We start from the raw sequence: 13,323 nt of genomic DNA, 5'->3' as shown, positions 1-13,323 counted from the left end.
GAGGGTCACAGGTTTTTTTTTTTTTTTTTTTTTCAGCTAGAATGAAATTTTTTCTTGACTCCTCTTAAAAACAAGCCTGAGTTCTCATGATCACGAACCGTATTGTTATCATCGGTACTATTATTGTAGCAATGTAACGAGCGTCGGATTTGGTTACTTAGATCTAGTTCTTCTTATTTGGTAACTCCGAAACTTTTTACGATCATTTTTCGAAGGTAGCTTTCGCAGATATCAATATATCTTAAACAGACAGTATTTAGGCCTAAAAAGTTGGAGATGAAAAGGTTCGAAAATCATATTTGACCAAAAAGAACTTTTTGCAAAGAAATTTGATGTAGACGAATGGGGTTGTTTCCTTTAGGAAAAGTATAACTTTTAGTCATTGAAATTGATAGAGAAAGAAAAAAAAAGACTTGGACCCAAAAAATACTTTAATTTTCCCAACGCTTAATTTTTATTTAATTATTTTTTTTTACTGTCGACTTTGAAAATAAGGTGTTATCTTTATAACGTCACAAATGATGTACTTTGACGCATCTCTCTACCACATTTCCACGTTAAAATAATCAAGAAGCGAATTAAATATTGCGCTCTACACTTGCTATCAACCATATCGTAGCCAGTACACGTGAGTAAAGATACGAACTAAATATTTCGCTCTGCTAATGGTATCAATGAATAGTAGGGTGGACCGGGGCACGTTCACACATTGGGTACGTTTACGCAGAGCCCTTTTTCAAAAACGAGTTATAACTGAAGAGCCAACAGTCATAGCAGATTGATGCTGCTCCCTAGCAAATATTCTCGCAAATTTTTGAGCATCAGTCGAGCTTCGGTTTAATATGCGGATAGAAAAATCTGTTTTCTACCAAGCCGAGTAAATTTTGTGTTCAACGTTTTGAAGCTAATTGTGAATGAATAATACTTTGCTAAAAATAGCAGAACATTACCCTTTTTTTGAGAATTGTATTTGCATGGACAGAAAAGTAAAAAAAAAAATTCACGGTGAAAATAAATCCAAACTTGCCAACGGGGCACGTTTACGCATTTTCATCGGGGCAAATTTACGCACGTTCTTACTCTGTCTTACTTCTAAATGGGCCTCGGACGCTTTTTTCGCTCTGTACTGTTTCAAACCTTTAGTATTTTCAGGAATTTCAGGTTATTTAGTTTTAAAAATAACCATTCATTCTAAATTAAGTAAAAGATTCGTAGCTTATAGCTTACAATCATAGAGTGATATCTTCATGCTTGTTGAGCTTTAACTTTATACACTATTCAGCCTCTGATACATTATCTGTATTTTAAAGATGGTAAGACACTACGTTCAAACAGAACCACGTTAGATGTCAAAATAATGAAAAGTTTTATCAATAATCCAAGTATTTTTCCCAGTAAGCCTTCCACATCATCACATATGGACTACTTGAACTGAAACTATTTGAAAAAATAGGACCTAAAGCTTAGGAACCAGGAAAAGGAAAAAAGAGGATGCTCACAATCCTAACTGATACTGCGATTAAAGAAGCTCTCAGACAAGAGCAGTTAGAAGCTACAAAGAAAAGAAACAAAATGGGCAGAACAAAACAAAAAGGAGAAATTACTTTAAAATTAACAAGTTTCTATTGAAGCAGAAATAGAAGATATCAAAGAAAAAAAGTATGAAACCGAAACCTGTGACAGGGAAAAGTTAGTACACTCTGTAAAAAGAAAATTAGTGAAAGACTCTGTTTACGGAGTAGAGAATTGCCCTTGCATCTATTGTTTGAAAGCACACAACCAATAGAAAAAAGGACAATACATGGTTCAGCGTCTTAGATGTCAAAACGCAGTCCTATGCGAAAAGAAATACTTTTAATTTTGTTGGTAAAATCTAACAGTAATGAAGAAGATGACTAAATAGTTTATGTTTTTAATTAGCAATATGTTTTGTGATTTTAGTTTAGCCTATAAAATGATCTTTAATTAATTATTTGTGATTTCTTGTTTTTAAAGTGTTTTAAGAGAAATAAAATATTTAAATTTGGTTAAATATCTATTTCACTTACTATTTGGTATCATTTTTAATATGCGTGAACGTGCCCCACTCGATGCGTAAATTTGCCTCGTGTTCGGGGAAAGTTTACGTAACCGACTTGGACTCAAAAAACATTTTTTTTTTTTTTTTTTACGGTTAAAAGCACAAGCTGAGCAGCAACTGAATACACAAGTTTTGACTTCATTAACTGCTTTAGAAAACCACAATGTCTAAAAATTTCCTATGTTCAAGCATAAAAATTAGAAATTTCATTGAAAAAAATCCTCGAAAATGTGCTCCGGTCTACCCTATTTCATCATTTGTGATGTCATGTGCAGAAGCGTAAACAATAAAATTGCACCGTTTAAAATAATTGTTAAAAAATATTAAACTTTGTCAAATTATTTAAAAAATGGTTAAATCCTATGTTTTTAAGCACGCTCTTTGAGAAAAAAATTACTTTTAAAATTTCGGAAACGGCCCTATTGCCTCCCGTCCTTCTTCCTCATCTTTGCTCATCTTTATCTTTACTAATAATAAAGCGGAGAGTCTCTCTGTCTGGATGTCTGGATGTTTGTAGGATGTCCGACGCGCATAGCGCATAGACCGTTCGGCCGATTTTTATGAAATTTGGCACAAAGTTAGTTTGTAGCATGGGAGTGTGTACCTCGAAGCGATTTTTCGAAAATTCGATTTTATTATTTTTCTATTTCAATTTTAAGAACATCTTCCGGATCAAAATTATCATAAGATGGACGAGTAAATTACGAAATTATCATGACGTGGAATGGGGAGAGCGAATGAACATAGCCGATTGGGGAGAAATTCGTCATCCATTGTTTGTAAATACACAGGCGAACCGAATGAGTTTTAATTTTCAACTACTGGCAAAGCCGTGCAGGTACCACTAGTTATGCATAAACAAATTGACACCTTCTTATACTTTATTATTTTTATTTTTTTAAAGTTTTTGTTTTTACATTACGTCATGTCTTCTATTCACATCCACAGTTTAAATTAACTATATATCCCTCATTACTTTATTTAAGCAGCAATTTCAGCTGCAGGCAGATTTTTCATCCTGGAATCCGTTATGTGAGCTTGAAATAAAATTCGCGAGAGGGCGCTTTTCAGCAGTAGGGAAGCAGAACCAAGGTCGGAACCAGGAGACCTTGGCCCAGTGCGATGAACCTACAAACCTACCCTCCCTGGAGCCCCTCGCTTCGTTGGATTGGGAAGGGGTGCACAAGGGAAAAAAAACCTGAACCAAACCGGAAAAAAAGCAAAGGGGGGAGGAAACATGGAAAAGCTTTCAGAACATTGTACTTTGGCTCCTAGTTGTAATTCTGCAAGAGATTTCGATTTATGCTATGGAAAGGAAATAGATGACAATTAACTATTTTTCATGCTTTCTCTCTCTCTCTCTCTCTCTCTCTCTCTCTCTCTCAATGCAATTTCTAGCAATTTAGCAACATATCATTGTTTTTAAAATCAAATATTTCTAAAGCAGGATTGTTTGTTGTTAAGTGGATGTATTTAGATAGACATGATGGCTAAACGATTTTGCTGTGAAAACAACTGTAATGGTAGTACTTCTTACTGATATCGGCGAATTATAAAAATCATGCACATGCTGATTTTCATGGAACATTAATAACTTGTTTTACTTCAGAACTTAGTTATAATATAAAGGCTACACAAGAAAAGTGTATGATGCTTTTATACTTTTTTTTTCTTTTGATATCAAACTTCCTATTTTGTAGCATTTATCATCTTAAATATTAAAATCCGAGTGCATCTATCTGTGTCTGTGTGTCGTCGTAACTCCTCTGGAACGCCAGATAATTGACAATCAAACCAGGTTTCGATAACTTCGTAATTTTTCAGGTATCATGTTTGGACAGGTTACTTTACTCTACGGCTTTAATTATCGGAGATATTAGTTAAAACATCAATTCGCAAAGACATTTCATTTGCGTCAATTTTTTTCCCTCAGTTGTTCTCTACTTCCAACATACAAGTTTACAATAATTTCTCTCTCTGCTTAAAACGGAAGCGTCCCGGTAGACGGCTGAAAAGTCGATCTTAGAATGATATGATTTAATGGTTATGTTAACGGCGCGCAGCGTAACTTGGAATTGCTGTGGTACTGCTTTGCGCTGAATATTAATGTACTGCTCATTAACTAATGTACCGCCACAGGCGGCAGAAGAGGCGAATCCCCCAAAGGAAAACAGACAGCAAGAAGGGGACGAAACCCCCCAAACCACACCGACGAAAGCGGCGTATTCCAAACCGCCACAGGCGGGTTTTTCTCGTACCGCCCGGCCTGCTAGGCATCATCATATGGCTACACAACCCAAGGTGGGCCAATGCCTTACTGCGTCCTATTTTCTGAGATTTATGTTCCATTGTATTCTTAGTTGACAAGGAAGTCAGAATCAGTTAGAGCAGTAAGAAATAACCTTCTGCGTGGGGTTTTTGCTAATAACCGCCCTTATATAAGTATAAACTACCATATTAGAACTGGCAATATGTGTTAAATCAAGAGTTCTCGGATGGATTTTTGCTCCAAAAGCTCTATCCTGGCTGCGCCATTGACCAATATGAAGCATATTGTTACACATCGTACTAAATGAATTGCTTTTGTGGAATATTGCAATGACTATATTTTTTGTCTGATTTGTCGAACTGAGATTTTGTCAGATCGGATGGCAACTGACCAATAGTGATATAGTAATCGCTTTCTCGTTTTATATTTTCCTAGCGTAATGCCGTAAGTCTGTTCTGTGCAACACAGAAATTTATCAATTCGAAAGAATTGTAATGGACAGATCAATTATGAAACACTATAATCACTATTCTTGAGAAAATACTTATGGGGGAAAAATAAATCGTCATCCGTTCCGTTTTATGAATACTTATTCTGAAAATATTTCTACATATTTTTTAAAGAATACAGGCATTTGGCTTTTCTTTGTATATTTCTCTGCCATATGTCTTATTTGTGTAACACAGAGAAAAAATGATCAACCAGCGGATAAACACAGCATTTGGTAGTTTTTTTCGTTTTGGAATGCATAAAAGGAAGTTTATTACTGCCAATTCATCCAAGAAAAAAAATTTGAAACCATACTTTTTTACTTTAATTGAAGAGCAAAATTTGCTACTGTCGAACTCAGTTATAACGAGTGCAAAAGAACCGCGATATTTACTCGTTATAACCGGATGTTTGTAAAAAACGGGTTCGCCCAAAACTTCTAAGAACTAAGACATACTTGCTTTGCTTTTCTAATTTCAGTTCAGTACCAAAAAAAGTTGGATATTTTGCTTTGAACTGTCTTTGTCTTTCTTGTGTTATTGTGTTCGAAGAGTGCTCATCGCCCGAAAATCATGGTCATTTGCACGCCTGGTTTTGAAAATGATTTCTACAAATCAAAAGCTATAGTGCATATTAAGGTTTCTTCCTCTGGAAGTTCTTCCCATTTGTCGTTACTTTCGTCGCTTTCCATCTTTTTTTTTTTTTTTCGTTAGAATCAGCTTGAATTTGAGTTACAATATCCTCGGAAGTTCTATTAAATCCTTTATTGTATTTATTTAACATGAAGCAATTCTTCAAAAAAAACAAAAAGAAAAGAAAAGAAAGAGAGAAAAGAAAAGAAAAAGAGGTTATTCATTGGTAAAAATATCAGTAAATAAACAATTTTTAATTTTAATCCCTGTACATATGTTTTCTGTATTATATGCTAGGTTCTTCCACAGAAACAACATTCAGGAATGATACTCTGCGAAAAGATCATCGACTGATACAGCACACAAATCAGATATCACTATCCTTGCGTTACACTATCTTTGTTCTCAGGCTGATCACTAACTGAAAGAAGGCTGATCACTAACTTTCAGTATACTAAACATTTTTTTTTTTTTTTTAAAAGAAAAAAAAGATAAGCTGAGCTTGAAAGTTAATAGAAATTTTACGAACCAAAAAATATTGCGATACAATAAATAAATAATATTTTTACCAAAACTAATTTTGTACTTTTGTACAATAGGTTTTTTATTGCATACTTATGAGAAGAAAAAAATAATTATCATTAACCAAAAGTGGATGTTAGAAGATTACAGCAGAAATACAGCACGTGGCATCGAAAAAGCGTTTAAATAAAGAAGCTGAACTGAAATTACTGTGTTTTTAACAAGAAAAAAACTAAACGTTAACAATTTTTAACTTAAAAAACGGACAAAAAAAAGGGGGGTTTTTTTTCAAAGATTTATGATGGTGTTTTAAATAAAAATTTCAAGTGAAAAGTTTCGGATTTAGAGTTGTTCAGATTTCGGAACTCCGAAATTGGGGGTGTTCCAGTTGGGTCCCTTACTGTACCAGCCAATAGAAACTCTCACTATGATACTACTAGAAATTTTGTTGCAAATGAATCGCTTTCGCCTGGTGTCGTGACTTGAGTATATTGTCTGAAAAGCAATAAAAAATGTATAAATTGAAAAGACTAAGTGCAGCTCCCATAAATTGCGCATTATTATACAATTTTTCATGTTTTTGTGTACATGCATTTTTATTTATTTACTTATTTATTTTCTTTTGATTTTCATATATTCATTCTAAAATTATTCCGCAATCTGTAATTAAAAAAAAAAAACTTGAACACATTTCTATAAGAGGCACCAGAGAGGGTGACAAAAAAATTGCATTTGTGTCAGGAGGGATCCTAAAGTTGAATTTTAAACTCGTGCAGCGATTGATTTTATAACATATTTGTCCAAAAACAAAAGAAAAAACTTTCTGTTTCCAACTTTTCCCAATTATAATGGAATGAGAGAAAAAAAACTTAACACAAGCATGGAATTAGCAATGTGTTCCTAAGTAATATACGAAAGTGCTGTTAAACCCATTTTTCCTGCTATCCCACTTACCAACAGAAAATATTTTTTCCTTCCTATGTTGAAAAAATACATCTACTTTATCCCTTTTTTTCCCTCACTTCTCAGGGACAGATGGACTTACACGCAATAAAGAAAGGTAACTGCACCTTCAACCTGTTTGAGACTTGAAGGTTGCACCTCAAAGGAGCCCTCTTCCCAAGGTCCTGCACCCCTCTTTGTCGGCTCTGCTCAAGATCCTGCACCAGCGACGACTGATAAGATCTGCAGATCGAGGTTTATATTCCATGTTAGGAAATGTGGATGTGGTGCAAATCATTGCAGAGAGTTGATCTTATGTTTCACAAGAGGTTGAAAGTGGGAGGACAAAAAACAAAATATTAATCCTCAAACGATTGTTTCAACACATGCGATAGGAACAGATATATAAACCATCGTTTCCAAACTTTTCGTTTTTATGGAGTCCTTTTTATTATGATCAGTAATTTCCAGGTCTGACAGAGGTCATGTCAGCCTAGTCGGAAATTAGGGGCCTGGACCTTGGGTCCGTAATTTCCCGGTGACACTGACGCAAAAAAAAAGAAAGAATAATAAAGAAAAGAAAAAAAGAAAGGAAGGAAAAAAAAGAAAGGAAGGAAAAAAATAAAAGGAAGAAAGGAAAAAAAGGGAAGGGGTGGACTCTAAATACGCGAGAATATAAATATAAGGTAAAATTTACTCTTGGTTTTTTTTTCTGTTGTGGCACTTAAAAGAGAGTTAATTATTTTCTAGTAAGCAGTTTTAATTTTTTCCCTCTTTTTTTTTCTCCTTTTTTTTTTTTTTTTCTTTCTTTTTTTAAGGGGTGGGGTTGAAACAACTGACGAAAGACCCGCCATGGCCCTCTGCAGTCGTGATAATTTCAATATAGAGTAAAACCCATTTAGTTGACCATTTTAATAAATTGATACCTGTCTAAGTTGATCGCTTTTGTCAGGTACATAACTAGTCCGGCATCATATCAACCTTTATAATTTGACCACCTGTCTAAGTTGATTACTAAAGTACTGCACCGCAAGCTTTCAACTTCCATAGCTTTCACAGAACCTTTTATTTTTTACAAATATTTTCGAGAAATAAATTAAAGGCATTAATAGATTGAAAACTGCCTTATAAAAACAATACAACTTGAAAACGTTTGTTTTAAAAAAACTAACTCAATTATGCAGCCCAATGTTGGAATATTTAGGTAGACCTTTTTATTGCTCAGTATACAGTCGAGTTCGATTAGAACGAGTGCGAATGGACCGCGTTATTTGCTCTTTATAACCGAGTGCTCGTAAATAATTACTAATAAATTAAATACATGATAAATTAAAACTTACTAATAAATTAAATAAGGATTCTTCCGCTGGAAGTTCTTCCCATTTGTCGTTATCTTCGTCGCTTTCTATCTTTTCTTTTCGTCAGAATTAGCTTGGATTTGAGTTACAATGTCCTCGGAAGCTCTATTTGTATTTATTTAACATGGAGCAATTCTTCAAAAAAAGTAAAAAAGAGGTTATTTATTGATAAAAATATTAATAAATAAACAATTTTTTTATTTTAATCCTTGTACATATGTTTTCTGTATTATATACTACGTTCTTCCACAGAAACAACATTCAGGAATGATACTGTACGAAAAGATCATCGACTGATACAGCACACAAATCAGAAATCATTATAATTGCGTTACAATATCTTTGTTCTCAGGGTTTATGGCTGATCGCTAACTTTCAGTTCCCTTCAGAATGCCAAAGGATTTATTTGAAAAAAGGATAAGATGAGCTGAAAGTCGAGAGAAATTTTACGAATTAAAAAATATTGCTCGCTTTAAACGGGGTTTGCGTGTTAAAAGCGAGTTATACTCCTATAGACTAAGCATTGTACCAACCAAATATTTCTGATTTCCTTGTTAAATTCGATTCTCATTAAATCAGGGTTTGTTATAAGTGAGTTCGACTTTACTAGACAATTCCAAGTAAATTGAGAAAATAACAAGAAGTTCGTTCAGAACTTAACGAGCTTTCCTATGTGCCAACATCGAATTTATTTTTAACAAAAATGAAATCATTACCTTTTGTTTAAACTTAATTAAATTCCTTCTCTCAAACAGACAGACATATTTCAATAATATCGAAATATTAATGTTTTTAATAAGGAAAAAAATCATAATCAAGAATACTTTTAAACTGCAAAACATGTTCGACTTCGGCAAAAGTGCTCTCACAATAATCAAGAAACACTAATAAAAAAAGCTTCAAGCAAATCTTATTTTTAAGTAATTTTTAAGTTATATATATATATATACAGTGAAGCACCGTTTATACGCTTTTGAATGGACTATATGAAAAAAGCGTGCAAACGAAAAAACGTATAATAGGTATAGGTTAATGTGTATTAGACTTTGCAACTTTGCAGGGACCAATTTTAAAAGCGTATAATTGATAAAAACGCGTAAAAAAGAAACGTATATATATATATATATATATATATATATATATATATATATATATATATATATATAAGTTTCGCGGAATTCTAGAGCGATCTCAATGGAATTCCAGGGTTCTGAAGAAGGCAATTTAAGAAAGCAATGCAGGGCGAAGGTGTTTTGACGATTCCGAATCATCATTTCAAGATCAGCTTCCAAACAATTATTCTGAATAATGGAATAAGACAATATACTGCGTACGGTGGTACCAATTTATTTTGTAAAACAAAAAGTAGAAAAGATGTCAGGAAACAAAATATCCTATGAAATACTTATACTTCATTCAAACCAAGTGACGCCACCAAAATAGTCTGAATTATAACATAACTTGGGAATGGCAGCTCAACAAGAAATGTAAAATTAGCACCGTGTTGAAAGAGTATTCATAAAGGTTGGTCGCAGTAACAGTTTATTCAGGATGAAATACATGGGGCAATTTAAATTTACTTTTTATGTTCCCAATACAGTCAAACTCTCTTATAACGAGCACGAAGGGACCGCGAAATGTGTTTGTTATAACCAGATGCTCGTAAAAAACGAGTTTGCGAAAAAAATCCTGAAAAGTCATACATATTTCCTTTGTTTGCTTTTTTTTTTCTGTATACAATCGAATCCCGAGTTACGCGAGGGATGCGTTTCAAGACTCCTCGCGTAAGTTGAAATTTCGCGTTGTGGAAAAACATATGCTTTGAATTTTTTTAGAAGCACGCCAAATTTTTTTAGACACTTATAATTTTAGACACCCCCAAACTGCTTTCAAGCATTCTTCAACTATACACAACAGTTTCCTACACAAAGAAATGAACTTTTACTGTATTTAAAAAATAAAAACTGTTCAACATGAAATACAAGGTGCATAAAATGAATGATCAATGGAAGGAAAAGACATAAAATAAAACAACACGGCATGCACAGTATGAAGGGAAAAATGCTGCACTATAATAGTGCAGTACAGTAAATACAGTAACAATATTTATGAGTTAAAAAATGAAGATAATGATGATTTGTGCTCTATGATAAGATCGTTATTCTTATCAAATACATTTTTAAATACGGTTGCTTCTATAACGTTTCAATTTGTGGCAACAACCCCTCCTCCTTATCTATTTAATCCACAATACAAGAGCTGCTTCCATTTTAATATTTACTTTGCTGGACTGCTGTGCAAGCTTCAGTATTGAAACTAAGTTCTGAAATTTTAAAGATATCTTTTAGTTTTGACTTTTATAATTGTACTTATGGAAGATTCACTCATACTTATTGCCACGCTACCCCTACCGTCGATTTTTTTTTTTTTTTTTTTTTTCAATTTGTAGTTGTAGCATATCGAGAAACTTAACCCTTTTTTTCTTTTTTTGTTTATTAGAAACTTTTTTTTCTTCCCATATTCGCTAACTTTGTTGTTGTTGTTGCATGCCCCCATGGTCAGCAGAGCTAGACCAGGTCCATGAGTTTTTTACTCTCAAGAAATCCAGCACCGTCACTGAGTATTCAGTCAAATCCCTCCTGGAGAGCCCCCAGGCACGACAATATATGGTCAGGCGAGACCTGCTCAACCGAACACTTGGAACAAGTCTGAAAGGTCTTCGACCCCTCCGAAAATTTTAAAGTTTTAAGATGTCCACTACGAAAACGGGCAAGAGTTGTTTGTTCCTGTCTGTTAAACCTAGGGGTCAGGGAGCCACCAGGTCGTGAACATCTGTACCAATGGTGCTCTGGCTTATTAATCCAAGTGATATTATCCCTGTGTTTAATTTTTGAGTGGATCTCCTGAAAGGTGAGTGATGCCGTTGGCTCTGAGCCCTCAGCAGCACCAGCTTTCGCCAAGGTATCCGCGATCTCATTACCTTCTATTTCTACATGGGAAGGGATCCACTGCATGTGAATTTGATGAAAGACGGAAAGTTGTTTTAGTTTGTTGAGTATTGAAACTCCTACACTATCTCTCACACTTTGCCATCTGGTGGGGTGCTGTATTGCACTTTTGCTATCGGATAGAATCCAAATTTCGGTTCCGTGGGGGAGAAGCTCCAGAGAGTCTAGGGCTTCATCAATGGCTATAAGCTCACTACGGAACACAGAGCAGTAATTAGGGTTTCTCCTTTGAATCCTCAAGTCAAGAGTTTGCGATTTGATGTAAATTCCACTACCAGAGTGGTTATTATCGTCTCTACTGCCATCCGTGTAGACTCGGATAGCGTCTATTGGAATCTCTCCAATCCTCTCTAGAGCTACTTGTCTTAAATAGGCTGGAAGATCTGTTTGTTTATTCACTTGAACCGGTAAGTCAGGATGGAAAAAGACGCCGTCAAGATCATCCGCTGGGTCTAGACATTGTATCAGATGATGTGATTCCACGGTATTACCGATTATATTAAGAGAGGCTAATTGGCTAAAGGGATTGTTCCTTCTGAGCCTTTGATTATTACGCCAATTTTCGAAGTAAATAGAGGTACGATTTTGTGTACCAAGAGCTCTGAGCTTGTTGTAATATTTTGTTAAGTATGCTCGTCTCCTAAGACTTAGCGGCTGAAGGTTTGCCCCGTAAAGCACAATATCACTAGGATAAGTGTTTCTCAGCCCGGTAATAATCCGGGCAGCACTGAGCTGGACTTTTTCGAGTTTTTTCAGATTTGTAGCAGAGGCAGAGCAATAAATTGGGATGCCATACTCTAAGATTGGTCTGATTAGTGAGATATACGTGTTTCTGATTGTTCCAGCATCAGACCCCCAATCACGCCCAGAGATGTACCTCAAGATGTTTAGTCTCTTTCCAGCCTTAAGCACAAGATGATCAATATGACTGTTTCCCAGTATTTCAGGGTCCAACACAAATCCCAAATATTTTGGATGTTTATCCACATTCAGCAATTGACCATTCAGTAAAATATTGGGATGGTAATTATAGATCCTTCTGCTAGTAGTAAAGAAGGCAACCACAGATTTAGTTGGATTAAAACATAGTTTGTGGTCATCAGAGAAATTCCAAATGTCTTCTAAGACTTGTTTAATGACACTCTCCAAGCTCTTCACGTCAGAATCGGACTTCCAGAGGACAATGTCGTCCGCGAAAGCGCCAACTTCACATTTTTCCTTAATAATTCTTTCAATGCCTGATAAGTAAAGTGAGAACAGAGTTGGGCTCAGCACTGACCCTTGAGGTACCCCTTGAGAGATTCTTAAACTCCTGGAGAGGGAATTGTTATACTTCACTTTGATAAATCTATTTCTCAAGAAATCGTATATCCAGGGCAGAGCTTTACCACCAATTCCAAATTTTTTAGAAAGTTTTATAATTAGTAAATTATTCCAGACTCTGTCAAAAGCTTTTGACAAGTCCAGGAAGACTGCGATTGTATGATTAGTCGGTTTCCTGTTTTGGGCATCTCCAATCCCCTGACAGAAGTAAAGTAATTGGTCAGTAGTGCAATGTCCCTCTCTGAAGCCGTACTGCTCCTCTGGGAAAAGATTGTGCGAATGTAGGTGAAAAGTGAGTCTTCTCAGTACCATTTTCTCCATGATTTTGCATGCAATACTGGTTAGGGCTATAGGTCGATAGCTCTCCGGGGAGCTGTCGGTTTTGCCAGGTTTCTTAATAGGTATGACTCTCGCTCTCCTCCAGTCCCTAGGAAGATGTCCCTTATTCCAGGAACAATTAATAATATCTAGGAACCTTTGCCTTCCAAATTCACTAAGATGATCTAACATTTGACCATGAATGTTGTTAGGTCCAGGTGATCACTCATGGGTGGGGAAAGAAAGCAGCCTCCGTTAGTTGCAAGAACTTGAGCACCAAAAAACAGGTGGAGGACTGACTTAGCTCGGATGCCCCAGGCTTTAGCTGAGCATATTGGAGTGGCCTTCACGCCTTGGGTGGCCCTACCAGGAGAATACTCTC

General features: G+C 35.3%; 1 protein-coding gene across 1 annotated transcript in view; it reads left to right on the top strand.

The window, feature by feature from the left end:
* LOC129220716 (jerky protein homolog-like) overlaps positions 1-12,191 on the top strand; it is a 57,753-nt gene extending 45,562 nt beyond the window's left edge. The window contains exon 2 of the mRNA XM_054855146.1: positions 12,146-12,191. Coding sequence (XP_054711121.1) covers positions 12,146-12,191 — 46 coding nt within the window. The remainder of the gene's footprint in view (positions 1-12,145) is intronic.
* The last annotated feature ends 1,132 nt before the right edge of the window (positions 12,192-13,323 follow it).

The sequence above is a fragment of the Uloborus diversus genome, chromosome 4 (genome assembly GCF_026930045.1).
Source record: "Uloborus diversus isolate 005 chromosome 4, Udiv.v.3.1, whole genome shotgun sequence".
Classification (NCBI taxonomy): Eukaryota; Metazoa; Arthropoda; class Arachnida; order Araneae; family Uloboridae; genus Uloborus; species Uloborus diversus.
This window is presented reverse-complemented; position numbering and strand designations above follow the sequence as displayed.